General features: G+C 50.9%; 7 protein-coding genes across 7 annotated transcripts; 4 read left to right on the top strand and 3 right to left on the bottom strand.

The window, feature by feature from the left end:
* The first annotated feature begins 121 nt into the window (after positions 1–121).
* BO83DRAFT_382223 (v-SNARE protein VTI1) lies at positions 122–1,658 on the top strand. The gene is made up of 3 exons (XM_025532185.1): positions 122–787; positions 854–1,260; positions 1,343–1,658. Exons 1-3 carry the CDS (start codon positions 608–610, stop codon positions 1,428–1,430), a joined length of 675 nt encoding a protein of 224 aa, XP_025383525.1. The 5' UTR covers positions 122–607; the 3' UTR covers positions 1,431–1,658.
* On the bottom strand, positions 1,520–2,947 carry BO83DRAFT_455834 (DSC3 family protein). The gene has a single exon (XM_025537046.1). It carries the CDS (start codon positions 2,708–2,710, stop codon positions 1,835–1,837), a length of 876 nt encoding a protein of 291 aa, XP_025383524.1. The 5' UTR covers positions 2,711–2,947; the 3' UTR covers positions 1,520–1,834.
* Positions 2,948–3,369: 422 nt separating this feature from the next.
* On the top strand, positions 3,370–6,064 carry BO83DRAFT_369876 (Zn(II)2Cys6 transcription factor). The gene is made up of 9 exons (XM_025529881.1): positions 3,370–3,483; positions 3,544–3,666; positions 3,723–3,811; positions 3,869–3,976; positions 4,044–4,582; positions 4,640–4,913; positions 4,963–5,138; positions 5,189–5,375; positions 5,424–6,064. Exons 1-9 carry the CDS (start codon positions 3,443–3,445, stop codon positions 5,885–5,887), a joined length of 2,001 nt encoding a protein of 666 aa, XP_025383523.1. The 5' UTR covers positions 3,370–3,442; the 3' UTR covers positions 5,888–6,064.
* A 319-nt stretch (positions 6,065–6,383) lies between these two features.
* BO83DRAFT_369873 (phytanoyl-CoA dioxygenase family protein) lies at positions 6,384–7,629 on the top strand. Its single transcript, XM_025529880.1, has 2 exons — positions 6,384–7,109; positions 7,181–7,629. The coding sequence occupies exons 1-2, from the start codon at positions 6,413–6,415 to the stop codon at positions 7,468–7,470; spliced, it is 987 nt and encodes a 328-aa protein (XP_025383522.1). The 5' UTR covers positions 6,384–6,412; the 3' UTR covers positions 7,471–7,629.
* A 479-nt stretch (positions 7,630–8,108) lies between these two features.
* Positions 8,109–9,185, bottom strand: isa1 (Fe-binding Fe/S cluster assembly protein ISA1). The gene is made up of 2 exons (XM_025532184.1): positions 8,325–9,185; positions 8,109–8,263 (listed from the first exon to the last, which is right to left on the bottom strand). The coding sequence occupies exons 1-2, from the start codon at positions 9,007–9,009 to the stop codon at positions 8,226–8,228; spliced, it is 723 nt and encodes a 240-aa protein (XP_025383521.1). The 5' UTR covers positions 9,010–9,185; the 3' UTR covers positions 8,109–8,225.
* A 921-nt stretch (positions 9,186–10,106) lies between these two features.
* On the top strand, positions 10,107–12,727 carry BO83DRAFT_369866 (ARMH3 family protein). Its single transcript, XM_025529879.1, has 8 exons — positions 10,107–10,314; positions 10,371–10,493; positions 10,551–10,631; positions 10,680–10,833; positions 10,888–11,000; positions 11,049–11,383; positions 11,432–11,842; positions 11,903–12,727. The coding sequence occupies exons 1-8, from the start codon at positions 10,234–10,236 to the stop codon at positions 12,564–12,566; spliced, it is 1,962 nt and encodes a 653-aa protein (XP_025383520.1). The 5' UTR covers positions 10,107–10,233; the 3' UTR covers positions 12,567–12,727.
* Positions 12,728–12,998: 271 nt separating this feature from the next.
* On the bottom strand, positions 12,999–14,359 carry BO83DRAFT_392940 (MRG family protein; the record flags this gene model as incomplete). Its single annotated transcript, XM_025532961.1, has 5 exons — positions 12,999–13,210; positions 13,263–13,647; positions 13,701–13,721; positions 13,761–13,992; positions 14,196–14,359. The coding sequence occupies 5 exons, from the start codon at positions 14,357–14,359 to the stop codon at positions 12,999–13,001; spliced, it is 1,014 nt and encodes a 337-aa protein (XP_025383519.1).
* Between the last annotated feature and the right edge of the window lie 684 nt (positions 14,360–15,043).

The following is a 15,043-nucleotide window of genomic DNA, read 5'->3' as shown; positions in this document are numbered from 1 at the left end:
GGAAAGGAACAAGCCAACCATAATGTTAGCCTCCCACAAGCGAGGGTGAGCGCTGGGACCCTGGATTGGGGGAGGGGCATTCAACGGCACGATGAATGGAATCCATACAATGGATCTGTTGGTCGAACTTGGCGCCAGATGCGATGCAACAATTAGACTAATAAGTTAGTCTGGTTTAACGGCCGTTGAGCCCCGACGACGTCAGCCGGATCCCTCTGCCTCGGCCGCCGATCACGTGTGGCCGTCGCCGTTCCTGTCATCGCCGCAGGCCAGCCAGTTGTCTCTCTCCATGCATCTGCCTATCCTATCTGCTTTCCATCCAGCTGCATCTCCGTCTGTCCTTCGGATATACTGGTTTTGTTTTTCGAGCTGATTCTGGTTCATTCTCTCATAGACCGTGTCATTCACTCCGTTGATTGTCCCAATCTCTTTCCCGGAGCAGCACGGGCGCCGCCAGCCACCACGGAAGATAAGGTGGCTACTCCGTACTACTCTCTCCACTTACTTGGATCCGCAACCCCTATCCACTGATTAATTCGGTCTCGATCGGCTGTGCAACATAACCAAAGACTCTTCAACCTACGCAAACTCCCCATATAATATCATAATGTCGAACCCGTTGGACACCGACGCCGGCTCGGAGCTCTTCAGCAGCTACGAGACCGAGCTAAAGCTGGTACAAGCTGATTTGAATCAGAAGTTGGACCAGATCGCCGAGTCTAGCGGTGAACAACGCAAGTCAGCAATCAGGCAAGCCGAGAGAGCCCTGGATGAAGCCACGGAATTGGTATGTTCGACAGACTTGTCGAAAAGCGCGCCCCGCGTCACTTTCCACTAACAAGCAGGAAAACAGCTAGATCAAATGCGCATGGAGAAACAGAACATCCCTTCAGCAGCACGATCGAAGATCAACACGCGCGTTCGCAACTACGCTACCGATATCGACGAGGCAAAGCGCAAGTTGAGATCTCTCTCCGATGACCGCAAGGCGCTCTTCGGCGACCGCTACACAGATGATCCGCAGGACGAACATCTGGAACAAAGACAACAGCTCCTGTCTGGTACGGAGCGGTTGGAGCGCAGTTCTGCCCGGCTCCAGGAGAGTCAGCGCATCGCCCTCGAAACGGAGGATATTGGTCGCAACACCTTGGCCGACTTGAACCAGCAGCGCGAGACGATTATGAATGCGCGGGGTCGACTGCTCGAGAGCGAAGGATATGTGGACACCAGTATCAAGACACTAAGGGGCATGGCCCGTAGGTACTGTCCCCCTAATACACAAGGACATTTGCTTTGCTGCTTGTCACAGCCGCTTGGTGCCCAAATGCTTACTGTCTTCTAGGATGGCTACGAATCGGTTGATCACAATCGCAATTATCACAGTCTTGATCTTGTTGATTTTCGCTGTTATCTACAGCAAGTTCCATTGAGCGTGGGTTTGGAAGGCGTTATTACCGGTGGCCTCTCTTTCATTTTATTTCCCTCTTAACGACACCTTCAAGTCTGCAGTCGCAGACACATCACGCAATGTTGTATGATAGCAACCCATCAGCTTTAATCAGGCGCCATGTTACATGTTCTAGTACCTCGCACAGTTTCGTCGACAAGCCAAGCCTTATGATGTCTAGAAAACTTAGAAGAAAAAAACAACAACCAAGGGTATAATACATGGAAAAAAGAAACCAAACATAAAAACACTAATTCATAATCCTCATGGCCCCAAAAGCAATATTAACCACGACCCCAACAAAAACCGCCAACCCCTTCCTCCAACTCCAAACCCCCTCCTCCCTCCTCAACCACATGGCACACCCAACCGGCCAAAAGAACCCCATCACCGCCCCCCAAAGCATATCATCCATCGCGCCCCTCGACCCAGCCCCAAACCCCCATCATCCTCCGCAAACGACACCACCCCACCATCCCCGCCCCCTCCCCCAGCCGCCATAGCCGCCGTCGACCCCTCATCCATCCACCGGTCCTCCAACTCCCGCAACTCCGCCCCCGACGGCATCGTATCCGGGGTATGCGACACCGACTGTACCGCTAGAAACTGCGACCGGAGGCCTGCCACCTCCGCGGGTGTAAACCCTGCCGAGAGTAACCGGTCGAAACCCCGCGGCGCGGGCGTCGTAGTACTAGCATCACCGCCACTATCTACATCTTTCTGTCGGTGTCCTCTGGCACTACCGTCTTCATGATGATTATCTGATGGTGATTGTTCTTCGTCGTCGTGGAGTGTAGATGCGATCGACGCTTCCGCGGCAAGATCGGCCGCTGAGAGAACGATATCGCCGATGGAGCAGTGGATGTAAAGACGGGGATGGTCGCGGACAGGGGCTTTGCCTTTGCGGTTGGGATCGGAGGCCGGGTCTGAGGTGGTGTCGTTGGGTGGGGAGGTTGTTGGTGGTCGCGGGGAGCGTGTGGGTGTGGGAGGGAGTTTGAGGGATACGGAGAGAGGGGTCTTGTCTTCAAGACCACGACCAGCGTGAATGAGGCGGAGACGGTGAGAGGAGAGGTTAGGGGGAAGACGTGTGCGGATGAGTTGTTTTAGGCCCGCGGAGGTGGTGGTTTCGGGGGAAAAGATGTCGAGGGGGAGGTCGGGGATGGAGGCGGAGAAGCGGATGGTCACGTAAAGGGGGTTGGAGGTTGAGGTCGAGGGTGGGAGGTCGAGGGGCGGAGGGGATTTTAGAAAGGATGATGATGCCATTGTCTATGCGTCTTGTGGAGAGGTGTACAGGGTGTGAGATGAAGATTGAAGCCAGCGATGTCGGTACGTCACGGCTTGCTTGCGATAACCTCCGATAAGGCCCGGGCTGTTGTCTGAGGTCTTTCGGGGTTGTGCACGTGATTTATACTTGTAGGGAGGAGGACGTGTGATTGGCTGTACTGCTCCCCAGTATAGCACTTATGTTTATCGAGATCAACATTGATTTAATGTTCTGTATGTGTATTTACTTCCATGTGCTATGAAACAAGTAGACGATACTATACGATTTGTCGCATGGCAATGCAACAGATTTGCGTGACAATGCTCTTGGAATCATTCGCTCTTGACTATGTCAATTCGTATTCCATGGTAAGCGCCCCCTCGCAAGCCAGGCCAAAAATTACTGGACCTGGGCATCATGTTTATGTTTAAACTTCAATTGTGCGATAACATCAGAAGACAGAATTCAGTGTAGGAAGACGGACGAAGATAAGCAATCATACGCGTCTTTCCCGAACGGGTAACTAGTTTGGAGAAAAAAAGACATTGTCTGTGGGGTTTGATAAGACCGAGCCGGTCTCGTGATCGGCGTCTTCCCCTCATCCTCCAGCTTATCATTATCCCTCATTCCTATCCAAGTCCAAAAGAGTCAAAATGTCCTGAGATACAATCATCGTGGGCGGACTACTCGCTTGCCTAAGGGTCTGCTTGGTGTCTCGGGTGATCTACACGATGCAAGCCGAGCCCCGCAAGTTGAAACGAACGGCGAACGCGTAAGAAACCTGGAAAGTAATCTGGAAACTAGCTTATCGATGTTGACCCCGCTTATCCAGATGTATTGCCTGTCGTCAGAGCAAGATTAAATGCTCTGGGGTCGAACCATGCGCCAATTGTCAGAGACGGGCTGTTCCTTGTCGGTTTTCCGAGGAAAATCGTAGGGTTCAGATATCAGAACGGTACCTTTCCAAAGGATTGGATGGCTATGGATCATACGATGCTCATAATGCGGCAGGTGCCTCCGTGAGTTGCAGACACAGGCTAAAGAGCAGCATGAGACGACGAAGAAACGAACCCACGATGTTGCATTCGAGGAAGTCGAAAGTATGTATATGACCGGGCAAAATCTGTCGTCTCTTCGCTGTAGTCTTACTCTGTTAGATGTTCTCGGTTCAGAATCGCGTTCTCCAGGTGCAAATTGGCCCAGTCCATTTGGTCTGCCCTCAATGACGATGAAGAACACCCATGATAATCGATTATCCCGATGGAGTAAGACCAGGCACTCTCCTCTCTGATGTAATCCTTGTTGTTATGCGCATGCGGCTGACCTGACTAGTCTGGCTGGCTCCAACATCTACTTGGTCTTTTACCGCTCGTCTTACTTTGATGATGTCTCAAAGGCTGCATCCGGACGTGGCCTACGATATTCCCTACTATCTTGATGGAGATATCTATCCTCTACAGTGGAAGTCGTCTTCTGATGCTGCTCCTGACATCAGCGGTCTCCCGTCTATGGACTACGCTCTTTATCTTTTCAACACAGTCAAGTTTCATCTGGGCCAGACTTTCCGGCTCTTGGACGAGGAGACCTTCACAGCGCATATGCAAGAGTTCTACTACGGCGATGCAACCAAGAAAGCAACAGATAGTCGGCTGTGGTTCATCCAGTTTTTGCTAGTGTTGTCCTTTGGAAAAGCGTTTCTTGACCAGTTTAAGAAGAGAGACCCGCCAGGTGCAGCATACTTTGTTCGTGCCATGTCTTTGATGCCGGATTACAGTTCTATATGGAGAGATACCCTTCTGGCCATCGAGGTCATGGCTCTAGCAGCTTTGTATCTCTACTCAATTGATCGACGAGAGTCAGGACACCTTTTTGTAAGAACCTGGCTTGCTTTTGAAATTGCACGGGGTAGAAAATCTAACATAGTACAGGCTAGCCAGGCCATCAGGATTGCGCAACTTGAAGGTCTACACACGGAGCTTCCGGAGCAAGAGCTGGGGGCAGCAGCTGTTGATCGCTGCCGTAATCTGTGGTGGACACTGTACATTATGGACCGCCATTTTTCGTCATCACTGGGCATACCCATGATTGTGCATGATAGCGATGTCACAGCATTAATTGATTCCCCAACACAGTCGTGCCAGAGGAACGCTATGCTAAGTCTGAGAGTGAAGCTATCGCGGCTATTGTCCACAATACTTGGCAGTAGGTTCTAAATCAACATTACGAGAGGATATCGACTCATAGACGATAGCTGTTTACAGGACTGAGAGACGGCCCATCGAATCCTTCATTGAGAAAACGAAGACTATTTTGAACACTATGGCAGATCTAGCTCGGGAGTTGGAGGACTTTATCAATACCAAATTCGCAGGCCCGGTTAACTCCATGTCGAAAGGGATGCGCCATATCCTCCTGCTATATCACGAGGTATGTCTGCCTTCGAGCAAACCAACATCCGAGCTAACTCATACTACTAGTGTGTCATCGTTGCCACACGGCCCCTCCTTCTAGCCGTTCTACGGGAGCGTCTGGATAAACTTGGCCTCCCTTTAGAATGCTGCCGCAGGATTGTCCCTCTCATGGAAACACTGATGTCAACGGGGATCAACTCAGCGACCAAAAGTCTACAGTCACTTAAAGCTCTAGTGGACGAGGGCCTTCTCGGTGGGCAAAATCAGAAAGAACAATCACCAACTACTAACCGCACCACAGAATCATTCCTCCCCTTCGACCTGGAATTCACGTACGGCGCCGCTATTCACCTCACAATAACCAGCGCCCTTGTACCTGAATTAGTCGGACAGCGAAGCTCCAACCAACAAGCACATCTGATTCTCGATGAAATCATCATCAAGGGGAACCGCGTAGCCGAAATTCGCAAAGCTGATCTGACTCGTCTCGAGACCTTGTTCGAGGGACTAAAGGAGCGGTATGCGAATGCGGCGAATCACATCCGTGCCACTTTAGTTCCAGAGACGAGTGATGATGCGCATGAGCAGGATCATAGGCCAAATGACAATACCCAGTTACCGTTCATCACTGGGGATATAAATGTCTCAGAGGATGAGTTGCCTGAGCTGGGATTGACGTCTTATGATATCGCGGCCATTGTGGATCAGATTGATTACAATGCTAGCCCGCCTTTCTGGCTAGCTCAGGAGGGGGAAGATTTGTGATGTGTGGCATTAACTTACGTATATTGAGTCGTGTATATGGAGCTTCAAGGATGAGTGGGGCTTATACTCGCATATAGGGTGTTGTTGATTCCATCGAGAGCAGTAACAGAGCATCTGCACTGCAACTGAGTACACCAACACTAGATAACAACTATACTACACCCAATACATAACTCTTGGCTGATAATGGTCATATTCCCCAGCTACACCCGAAGCGGCAGTACAGAAACAGACAACACCATCACTGTATTAATCCGTCAGTCCATTATATGATATCTCCATACCAGTGCAGTAGATCCAGCCACAGCATCTATCATTCACACATGTCAGCCCTATCATCGGATAAGCCACCCGATCTCCGCAACGAAGCCGACCCGACCCGAGAGGGGAAGTATATCACGCCCCTCGAGGCATGGTTCATGGATACAGAGACTACCAGCATCATCATACCGGCCAAAAAAGCCATCTACATTGCAAAAAACCACTACGAAGTAACAACAGCAACAATAACAACAACCACCAAAAATGACCCGCCTCCCCCTCCCCATCCCACCCCCCATCCCAGCAACCTACACCCCCAAATCCCATCTCCGCACGATCCCCTCCACCACCCCAATCGAATACATCCTGGCCATCCTCTCCCGCGATGGCGGCGTGATCATCTCCGACTTCATCCCAAGAGAAGACCTCACCGCCATCGACACCGAACTCACTCCATGGACCAGCGCCAGCACCAGCACCAAGAAACCCACCCCCACCTCCACAACCAACGGCGCCTTCACCACCATCCCCTCCCAAACGACCCTCATCCCCGGCCTGGTAGGCAAATCCCCCACCATAGCCCGAATCACCGCGGAGCATCCCACCTTGGAAGCCCTACGCACGCGCATCCTCGTGGACGAATGGTGCATCAACCGAGAAGACAGCGTGGAGCCGAACCGTCTCGACCCGTTACTCAGCCTTAGCGTGGCAATGAACATCGGGTACGGGGCGCCTCGCCAGCTCCTTCACCGGGACGATAATGTGCATCATGTGCGACATGAGTATCGCGAGTGGGAGTGGGGGTGGGACCAGGTAAGCCAGTTTGGGTGCTTGATTGCGGGCTGTGATGTTAGTCGGGAGATGGGGGCGACGATGTTTGTGAAGGGGAGTCATCGGTGGGGGGATGAGAGGTGGGCGGAGGTTGGTGAAGGGAATGAGAAGGGGGAGGTGTGTTTTGCTGGTACGTTACCTGCCCTACTTACCCCTTGAAGAGTATTATTTCTGATGTCGGTGGTGTTGGGTATGGGTTAGAGATGAAAGCCGGCTCAGCGCTGATATTCCTTGCCTCGGCGTACCATGGGGGAGGACATAACTCGCTCCCTGGGACGGTGAGGAATATGTATGGGTTGTTCTTCTGTAGGGGACATTTGCGGACGGAGGAGAATCAGTTCCTCGCTATTCCCAGGAGTGTGGTTACCAAGATGAGTCCGAAGATGTTGGAGTTGTTGGGGTATAAGAAGCCGACTACGGCATTGGGGATCGTGGATAATATTAGTCCGGATGAGGATGTTGAGGGGGTTTGGGAGAGGGTGGTGCGGTGAGGCTTGTCTTAGAAGGGTTGATCAATTGATGTATTGTGTTTGGGGGTTGCTTGTATGTAGGTGGGTGGAGGTATGATCACTAGGAATGGAGATGGTCAGTGTTATCAATAGGTTAGGCGGGTGTGAGAAGTAATATGGTTGTGGTGGAAGTAGGTAATGTAGTAGGTAGAGGTGATAGTTGCCGTTGGTCGAGATAGTAGACTTAATGTATTCTGTTATGCGCACTTCATAAACTATCGGATGAGGTGCAGCCGGGGTATTGCAGGGATCGGACAGGCCATCCGACATAGTTCAATTCAAGTACCCCGGATCTTATCTAAAGTTCCGAAGAAACCGAAAGGCCATTGCTGCATGTAAGCTCGGTGATTTTATTCCTAAATTTGGATATATTTTTTACTCGAGGTTTCGATTATATGGTTATTTGAATTTGTTGTTGTATTCACGATGGTCCTACATAAAGTAGTAATAAAGTAATGATCGATCACGGCTTGTGTCGCTGAATCTTCAACGAATGTTGCCTGCGGTAACATGCAGTGCCGTCGATCATATGACAAAGTAGATATATTGCACAGTAGTGGGCTCATTGCCCGGGAATCAATGTATGTCCAGCATGAAGCAATAAAAGAAGGGATTATCCGAACCCGCCAAACCCGCCACCAGTAAACGCCAGCCAATGCACAAACGCGAGAAAACCCATGAATCCGCATAATTATGATCTCGAAACATACGAAAGGTGCCAATTTCAGTTTCATAAATCAGACCATGAAGGATTCACCACATCCACACTCTTCCTCTGCACAAGTAAGACGTTAGCAGCCGTTTCTGGGGTTTCCCGCGGACAAAGGGAAGCTTACTAATATTCGGGTTGCGGAAAACGAATCTCCTGCTCAACTTGTCCTCCTGCCAGTCCATCTCGCTACCGATGATACTGAACAATGCCTTGCTGTCGATGAGAACCTTGACACCGTCTTGCTCTACTACTTCGTCGAAAGCACCCGGCTTCTCCACGTACTCCAGGTGGTAGGCGAGACCGGAACAGCCACGGTTCTTCACACCGACTCGAATCAGCTTAGGGTCCGGCTGTGAGAGGAGTTTGCGAAGCTGCTCAATAGCCACGGGGGTCAGCTTCATCGCGGCCTTCCTGGCACGCAGCTTGCGCCGGGGCTTCTCTGTGGGCTTGGCGGCGGTCTTTTCGGCAGCAGCAGGAGCGGTCGCAGGATTGGATTTCTGGGCCTCGCTTTCCCGGAGGCTGAGGTCGGACAGGCCCTGCTGGCCGGGAAGCTGAGGCTGGGACATCTCACGAAGGGAAGGGAAGTCGGCGGCGATGGAAGTGTCAGAGATGCCCGTATTCCGGGGCGGCGGGAAGGAGGTGGGCAGCGAGTGAGGACGGTAGGCAGTGGCAGTCTGCAATTCACGCTTCGAGGACCGGTGAGAATTGCCGTATGAGGAGAAGAGACGGCAGGTCTGCGTCGAGCGTCTGGAGGAGGACTGTCTGAGCCAGGTGAGGATCGTGGCGGATGATGTCACCGGCGAGGGCATGGCAGCTTTGCAAAGCGACATGTTGGGAGAATGTGATGTGTTTGATGAAGAGAATGCTCTATACTGCAGTAGGAGTAACGAGGAGCTGGAATGTCATGAATCTAATTGTTGTGTCGTCGCTGAACGAAAAGGAATATGATGGAAAAGTGGAAGAATGATGGTGAGTCGGGAAGTTGAGTCTGTTTGGGAGGCGGAAAGACTGCCGGCGGTCGGTTAAAAGGTGCCAGGGCCAGGACCCGGCGGGCCAATCAGCGTGGAGGTGTTTCTACACAACGACGGTGGCGCCACTGCTGTGGTCTCAAATGAACGCCTGATCGAAGCCGGGGTTGTTGGGGAACTGTCCGTTGCAATCTAAATGGCCCCTCTGTGACCCAGTGATCATGCAGCAGTCCCGTTTCCTTTCATTTCTTTGACTTTGTTCATTGCTGAGCTGGCCCTGCGATTGCTACTCCTTTACTGTGATTGGCCCAATGCTCTTCACCGTTATTACTAACACGGCTGCCTGAGTAACGAGTCACCACACCACAATGAGTACCTCAGGCGTAAACCATGACTAATGGGTTTCTGCTTTGTTTGATGTTTCAGGGGATACAATACAATAATGAAGGACCCGGGGAGCAACAGGAAAAAGTTGCTGATCCTTGTCTAATGTATGTGTGACTATAGCAGAGTGGTTACGCACATGATCTACTTTCTATAAGGGAGCATTCTATCTACCCTTGACACTCTATTGATGTCAGGTCATGCATCAAATTCAATGTTAACTATTAAGTGATTAATTAGTTTCACATGCCCCTGATTATGTCATCTTAAGGTCGGCATGAGCAGAGGCACGTGTTGTCACTGCAACGACAAGAAAGTCAAGGTACAGAATAAATGAAATTACTATCATCATAATTTATGCTGGAAGAAAGTAGGAGGCTTGGACCTCTCCTACTTTCACACCATACAAAGCAGAACTGTGGCGCCTTCATACATAAACCGTGGCTGGTGGGGGAGCAGGGGTGTAGAGTGGCTGGTGTGGGCTGGCCCGAATAGGCAGAAAAAGAGAAATGAAGTGGTGGTCGAATAAGCTGGCGACTACCATTTCATGTCCACTTCCAAGTCCCTCTTCCATCGGCCCGCTCGTTATCGAATCTCATATTGGCTCTTTGAACTTCCCATTTGTGATGCTGGCAGCGGTCCCATGTTTAATGCTGACCGCCACTCCTCTCACCTAACGCAATGGAATCCCCCTTAACCCAACAAAGTAGACCCGAAACCTTCAAGCCTAAGATCGTGCAACTATACGAGAATCTATTCCAAGTATGTATCATAGTCCCCGCGGCGTATATACCACTCCAGCTTACCCAATTTCTTAGACCACCGACTATGCAGAGCCATCGGAGGGATTTTGGCGCGAGTTTTTCTTGTTGCCTCCCGATCGTACTCGGCTTACTGCGGTCTTGAACCAGCTCAGTCCTGACGAGACCCTCAACTTGCAGGTGCGTCACCACCATGCTTGGTCTATCAACAGGCAGTCCCTTCTAACACTCTAGCAGATTCAAACACAGCAACTCTTTGCTCGCGCAATTCGCGAAGCGGCCTCCACCTCCAGTCCGGTGGATTCCTATGCTCTAGAGGTACGTGCATTGCCCGACGACTGCCATCACTTTCTAACTATGATCTAGACCTTGACGATCTTCTTAGCATGTGTCCTGAAGAAAAAGTACACCAATCCCAGCTCCGATGTCATTACTGTTCTTGCTGGTCTCGACCATGTGGACCATGTGATCTCCAACTTTGTCACTGTCCTGGATGGCATCATTCGGAACGGCAGCAGCTGTAAGTCCTTTTTCATGAGCGACATCACTTCGACCGTGCATTAATCAATACCAGATGATATCCGTCTCAAGGCCATAAAAGCCGCCATCGCCATGACTAGCGGGGCATACAAGACAAGTTTGGTCTCTTACTTCACACACCGGGACCTGTTTCCTTCTCTCATGAAGGTTTGTTACTTCCCAAACATTCCATAACCAAACTAATCTTCAATTTAGTTCGTCCAAGAAACGGAAACCCCAATGCAAATGTTCGAGCCATTCGTGCTTTTGGGTTTGCTGGCAAACTACAACAAGTTCGAATTTCAAAACCCCTACCAGCTGCGACTCGATGACTTTGTCAACGAGGCCAGTATCCAGAAGATTGCCAAGGGGGTCGGTCTCTCTTGTGGTGCTCTGCGAAACGGCTATGTTGCAGTGCAAGATGACTCTCCGGAGGGCTGGTCTCTCATCGGTACCCTGATCTATTTCGGATTGGGTGTACTTGCCCCGGGCAAGAAAGAGAAAGCCGGCACGCCAACCGCAGAAGAAGCCAAAGATCTGTTCGCAGCACTGTAAGCCTCTCCTAATTCCTAGAGGCTATCCCCCGCTAACAACACCAGACCGGCCCAACAAGCAGCGATCCTCCTCGCCACCTATGACTTCATTAATGCCAACAAGCTCTTCGGCTACCACCTCATCAGCGCGGCTCCCGAGAAGGACAACGAGGAGACACCATTCGCCTCTTTCCTCTCCCTCACTTCCTACCTCCTACAGCACGCCTATCGGTCCCCAAGAGTCGCCCACTACGCCGAGCTGAACCTCCTCACCCTGCGCATCCTCTCCGAAGACAGCACGCTATGCAAGCAACTCTGCAGCGAAGAAAGCAAGCGCAGAGTGCGCCTCTGCCGTCAAAGACAGCCATATCTCCCTCTCGTCAACGGCGATCGAGTCCTAGTAACCGTCATCTTCGACCTTCTCATCGACACCCTAACCCACAATCTCCGCCGCCGACTCGACGTCAACCTCTACAGGTACCCTTCTCCCTTCTTCCGCCTCTCCCCAACATAAAACACAAAACTAACTAGTAAAAGCCACTGCATATCGATCTTTCTCCGCCTCCTCACCTACCTCTCGATGAACAAAATCCGCCTCACCTACCACTGGTCCGAACTCTGGCGCACCCTCCTCTCCCTCACGCGCTTCCTAACTACCTACGCCCCGGACTTAACCAGCAACCCACACACCACAACCCTAACCACCACCCTCATCAACCTCATCGCCTTCTGCGTCTCCTCCGGCGACACCTTCCTCCCGGACCCGCTCTCTTACGACGACCTCTTCTACAAGCTCGTCGAAACCGGCCCCATCATCACGCGCTTCCGCGACGTCTACAACTTCAAGGCCCCGGCATCCGCATCTGCTGGCGCAGACACCAACAAGGAAGTCCACGTAGCCGCCATCGACACGCTGATTTCCGTCTCCACACACTTCTACACGCTATTATTCGTGGACCCAGATCAGAATGCCGAAGCGGCGGGAAAGAGTGGAGAAGCGGTGCCGGTACCGGCGAACCTGAAAAAGAATCTGAGTCCTCGGGAAGTTCATCGAATCATCAAGCAGGGGTATGAGACGCTGAGCATTCAGCCGCCGGAGGGGCTAGGCGCATGGACGAGGTATCGTGAAGCGGATTGGAAGATGGAGTTGAAGAGGGCGGCGAGGTGTGCGGTCGATGATGCGAGGGGGTTGGTTGTTTAGGTTGTTAGGACGATGCTGCTTTTGTGTTTCTTCGTGAGTGTCTTTTGGCTGTGATTTGTGTCTGTTGCTTGGGGTAGCGGATTAGATACTAGGTGATGGTGGAAATTTAGTTCTTGTTACTTTTGTTTTATACCTTCGCTGGCCAGTATAATGAATATGCCTTGATCAGTTACACATATTGGAAAAGTGATTGATATTTCAGTTCCGCTAGCTGAGTGATTCCAATTCTATCCTACTAATGGTACACGAAAAAAAGTATGATCATCGCCGTAACATACATAAAATCAACTTCAGTCTTTGCTAACTAACCATTTGTCGCAGCCCAAGTTGTTCGAACGAAATCGAATGAAAGAAGGGAGGAGATAAGATATGCTCGAAGAAAAACAGTGGAGAAAAAGCAAACGCATAAGTGAATCAATCAATGGCACATGTCTAGACTAAACGCGATGTCGCAGTTCCAGGAGTTGGATTCGGAACGCCACGCGACTTCTCAATGTACTCATTGCTCGCAGTCATGTATCTCGTAGCAAAGTATCGGCTGGAGTTCTTGCTCAGCCAGATGGTGAACTTGGACAGTTCTTCACGGAGTCTATTCGTTGACTGGAGGTCCATATTTGTCTGTGCAATGAGCTCGGGCATGGTTGCTATGGAGTATCTGTTAGCCATGTATATGGCAGATCAAGACAGAAAACCTACCAAAAAGACGAGTCAGGTGCTCTGCACCGTAGATGTCGAGTGGTCCCTTGTCGGCGTAGTCGCCCGAACCTGCCTCCCACTTTTTGCGGAGAACCCGGTACTGCTCGCGCTCAAACCGGTATAGGAGAACCTTGTCAAGCGCTTTGTCGAAGTATTCACGCACACCCATGACGACTTCTTCAAGGACGTCCGTATCAGCCGAGCTTGTGCGCTTGGGCTTCTCCTCATTGACGTAGTCGTCCAAAATCTGATTGACCGGGGACTTGGCAGGCAAAGCCACGACTTGCTGGTTCTTGGTGACATTTTCCCAATCATCCACTAGGAGAGACTTCAAATTATCTGGCATTGCGATCCTTACTGAAGGCCGCACGTAAAAGCTCTCCTCCTGTGATGACACAGTTAGTATGTGTGATCAATAGTGCTGTCCCGTGTGCGCACCGTCACTAGCGGTGTGACAGGCTACAGGGAATATTGAAGGCAAAAATGCAGCAGACTTACCTTTTCGATATCGTTGTCACGAGCTCTCTTGGTTCCGCGGCCAGGCACTGAGGTTTGCCTTTCCTCGCTGCCTCGGGCGGAACTGCGGTCGGAGCCTCCCCTCTTCTTGACAGAGGCTTTGGTGCTCTTCTGGCGGAATGCAGCCTCTGCCTCACGACGAAGAGTGGTGGCTAATTCTCTGTTTTCCTCCGTGAATTTACGAAGGCGGTCTTGGGGAACCCAGTCATCCCAGCTGGAAAGACAGAACAAATGTCAGCAATTGTGGCTCTGACAAGGACAGCTCTCCATTCCGGCGTGATGGTGGCTTCACCGGCAGAAGGGAAATTGCGCGAACCCCGTCCTTCTGCCATGTAGAGCAGAATCACAATTCCATCACAAAACAGGAGGTAAGAGAATTTGGAGAGATGAAGGGGGATAACACTAGAGTATACGTACGTATTCTTCCAGCCCTTGTAGTGGACTAGATACTCGTAAGGACTCTTACGGTCCTCTGGGTCTGTATGCCTCAGGTCAAGGATCTTGGCCTCGTAAAGGATTTCATGATGGAAACAGAGAACCCTCTCGTCCTTCTGGTAGGTCATTTGGCTTGTTGGAGCCATTTTGAGATGAAGTGGCGCGTAGACAGATCAAGGGGTGTCTGCTGTCACTGAGGGGTAGGATGCTGTTATAGCAAATCAAAATACCAGCCACAGGTTTCCCCAATTTGATCGCGAGAAGAAACAGCTAGAAACACGGAGTAGAATGGTGAGACAGGTATTTAAGGTCTCGTCAAGTCAAATTCGCCTCTGCGAAGCACGTGCACTGAGATGAACAGTGACTTAAGCAAGCGAATAAAATGGCAACTGTGCGCACACGAGCAGAGAAGTGATGTGGCAGATGTGAACTTTCACTAGGCCTTGCATACAGCCAGCTTATAATGATTCTGGCTGGTTTGGAAGATAGTTGATTGGCTCCAAGCAGTGTCAGAACCTCCAATATAAGACAGGAGCCGGTGGTCTCACAGTGAATGGCTGGTTATTCCCTGGTTATTTCGGGAAGATGGTCGGAACAAGACGAATCTCTCTGATCCAATGCCAATTAGAGAGGATAATGGGGTTGCAGAAGTGGTGAGGGTTCAAAGCATGTCGCGGTTGGGACAAGAAGAGGAAGCGGAACGACTGAATGAGGAACGCGTCCAAAAGGGCAAGTCACGAACTTTCCCGGCTAGTTTTAATTGCTTTGTCTGCCGCCATCTCATCTTCCTCTCTCTTTATTCCATCAACACCAGCAACGTATCATCAATT

The sequence above is a fragment of the Aspergillus eucalypticola genome (genome assembly GCF_003184535.1).
Source record: "Aspergillus eucalypticola CBS 122712 chromosome Unknown BO83scaffold_33, whole genome shotgun sequence".
Taxonomy (NCBI): Eukaryota; Fungi; Ascomycota; class Eurotiomycetes; order Eurotiales; family Aspergillaceae; genus Aspergillus; species Aspergillus eucalypticola.
The sequence above is the reverse complement of the archived record's forward strand: the minus strand, read 5'-3'. Positions and strand labels throughout refer to the sequence as shown.

What these genes read in the sequence shown, in the direction of transcription:
- BO83DRAFT_369866 (XM_025529879.1), top strand. Translation starts at nt 10,234, where the DNA reads ATGGAATCCCCCTTAACCCAACAAAGTAGACCCGAAACCTTCAAGCCT. An exon ending in ACGAGACCCTCAACTTGCAG is followed by an intron (nt 10,494 to 10,550) that starts GTGCGTCACCAC and finishes ACACTCTAGCAG; the next exon opens with ATTCAAACACAGCAACTCTT. An exon ending in CTCGACGTCAACCTCTACAG is followed by an intron (nt 11,843 to 11,902) that starts GTACCCTTCTCC and finishes AACTAGTAAAAG; the next exon opens with CCACTGCATATCGATCTTTC.
- BO83DRAFT_382223 (XM_025532185.1), top strand. Translation starts at nt 608, where the DNA reads ATGTCGAACCCGTTGGACACCGACGCCGGCTCGGAGCTCTTCAGCAGC. An exon ending in TGGATGAAGCCACGGAATTG is followed by an intron (nt 788 to 853) that starts GTATGTTCGACA and finishes GCAGGAAAACAG; the next exon opens with CTAGATCAAATGCGCATGGA. An exon ending in CTAAGGGGCATGGCCCGTAG is followed by an intron (nt 1,261 to 1,342) that starts GTACTGTCCCCC and finishes ACTGTCTTCTAG; the next exon opens with GATGGCTACGAATCGGTTGA.
- BO83DRAFT_369876 (XM_025529881.1), top strand. Translation starts at nt 3,443, where the DNA reads ATGCAAGCCGAGCCCCGCAAGTTGAAACGAACGGCGAACGC. An exon ending in AGGGTTCAGATATCAGAACG is followed by an intron (nt 3,667 to 3,722) that starts GTACCTTTCCAA and finishes ATAATGCGGCAG; the next exon opens with GTGCCTCCGTGAGTTGCAGA. An exon ending in TAATCGATTATCCCGATGGA is followed by an intron (nt 3,977 to 4,043) that starts GTAAGACCAGGC and finishes TGACCTGACTAG; the next exon opens with TCTGGCTGGCTCCAACATCT.
- BO83DRAFT_455834 (XM_025537046.1), bottom strand. Translation starts at nt 2,710, where the DNA reads ATGGCATCATCATCCTTTCTAAAATCCCCTCCGCCCCTCGACCTCCCA.
- isa1 (XM_025532184.1), bottom strand. Translation starts at nt 9,009, where the DNA reads ATGCCCTCGCCGGTGACATCATCCGCCACGATCCTCACCTGGCTCAGA. An exon ending in TTTCCGCAACCCGAATATTA is followed by an intron (nt 8,264 to 8,324) that starts GTAAGCTTCCCT and finishes TTACTTGTGCAG; the next exon opens with AGGAAGAGTGTGGATGTGGT.
- BO83DRAFT_369873 (XM_025529880.1), top strand. Translation starts at nt 6,413, where the DNA reads ATGACCCGCCTCCCCCTCCCCATCCCACCCCCCATCCCAGCAACCTAC. An exon ending in GGGGGAGGTGTGTTTTGCTG is followed by an intron (nt 7,110 to 7,180) that starts GTACGTTACCTG and finishes GGTATGGGTTAG; the next exon opens with AGATGAAAGCCGGCTCAGCG.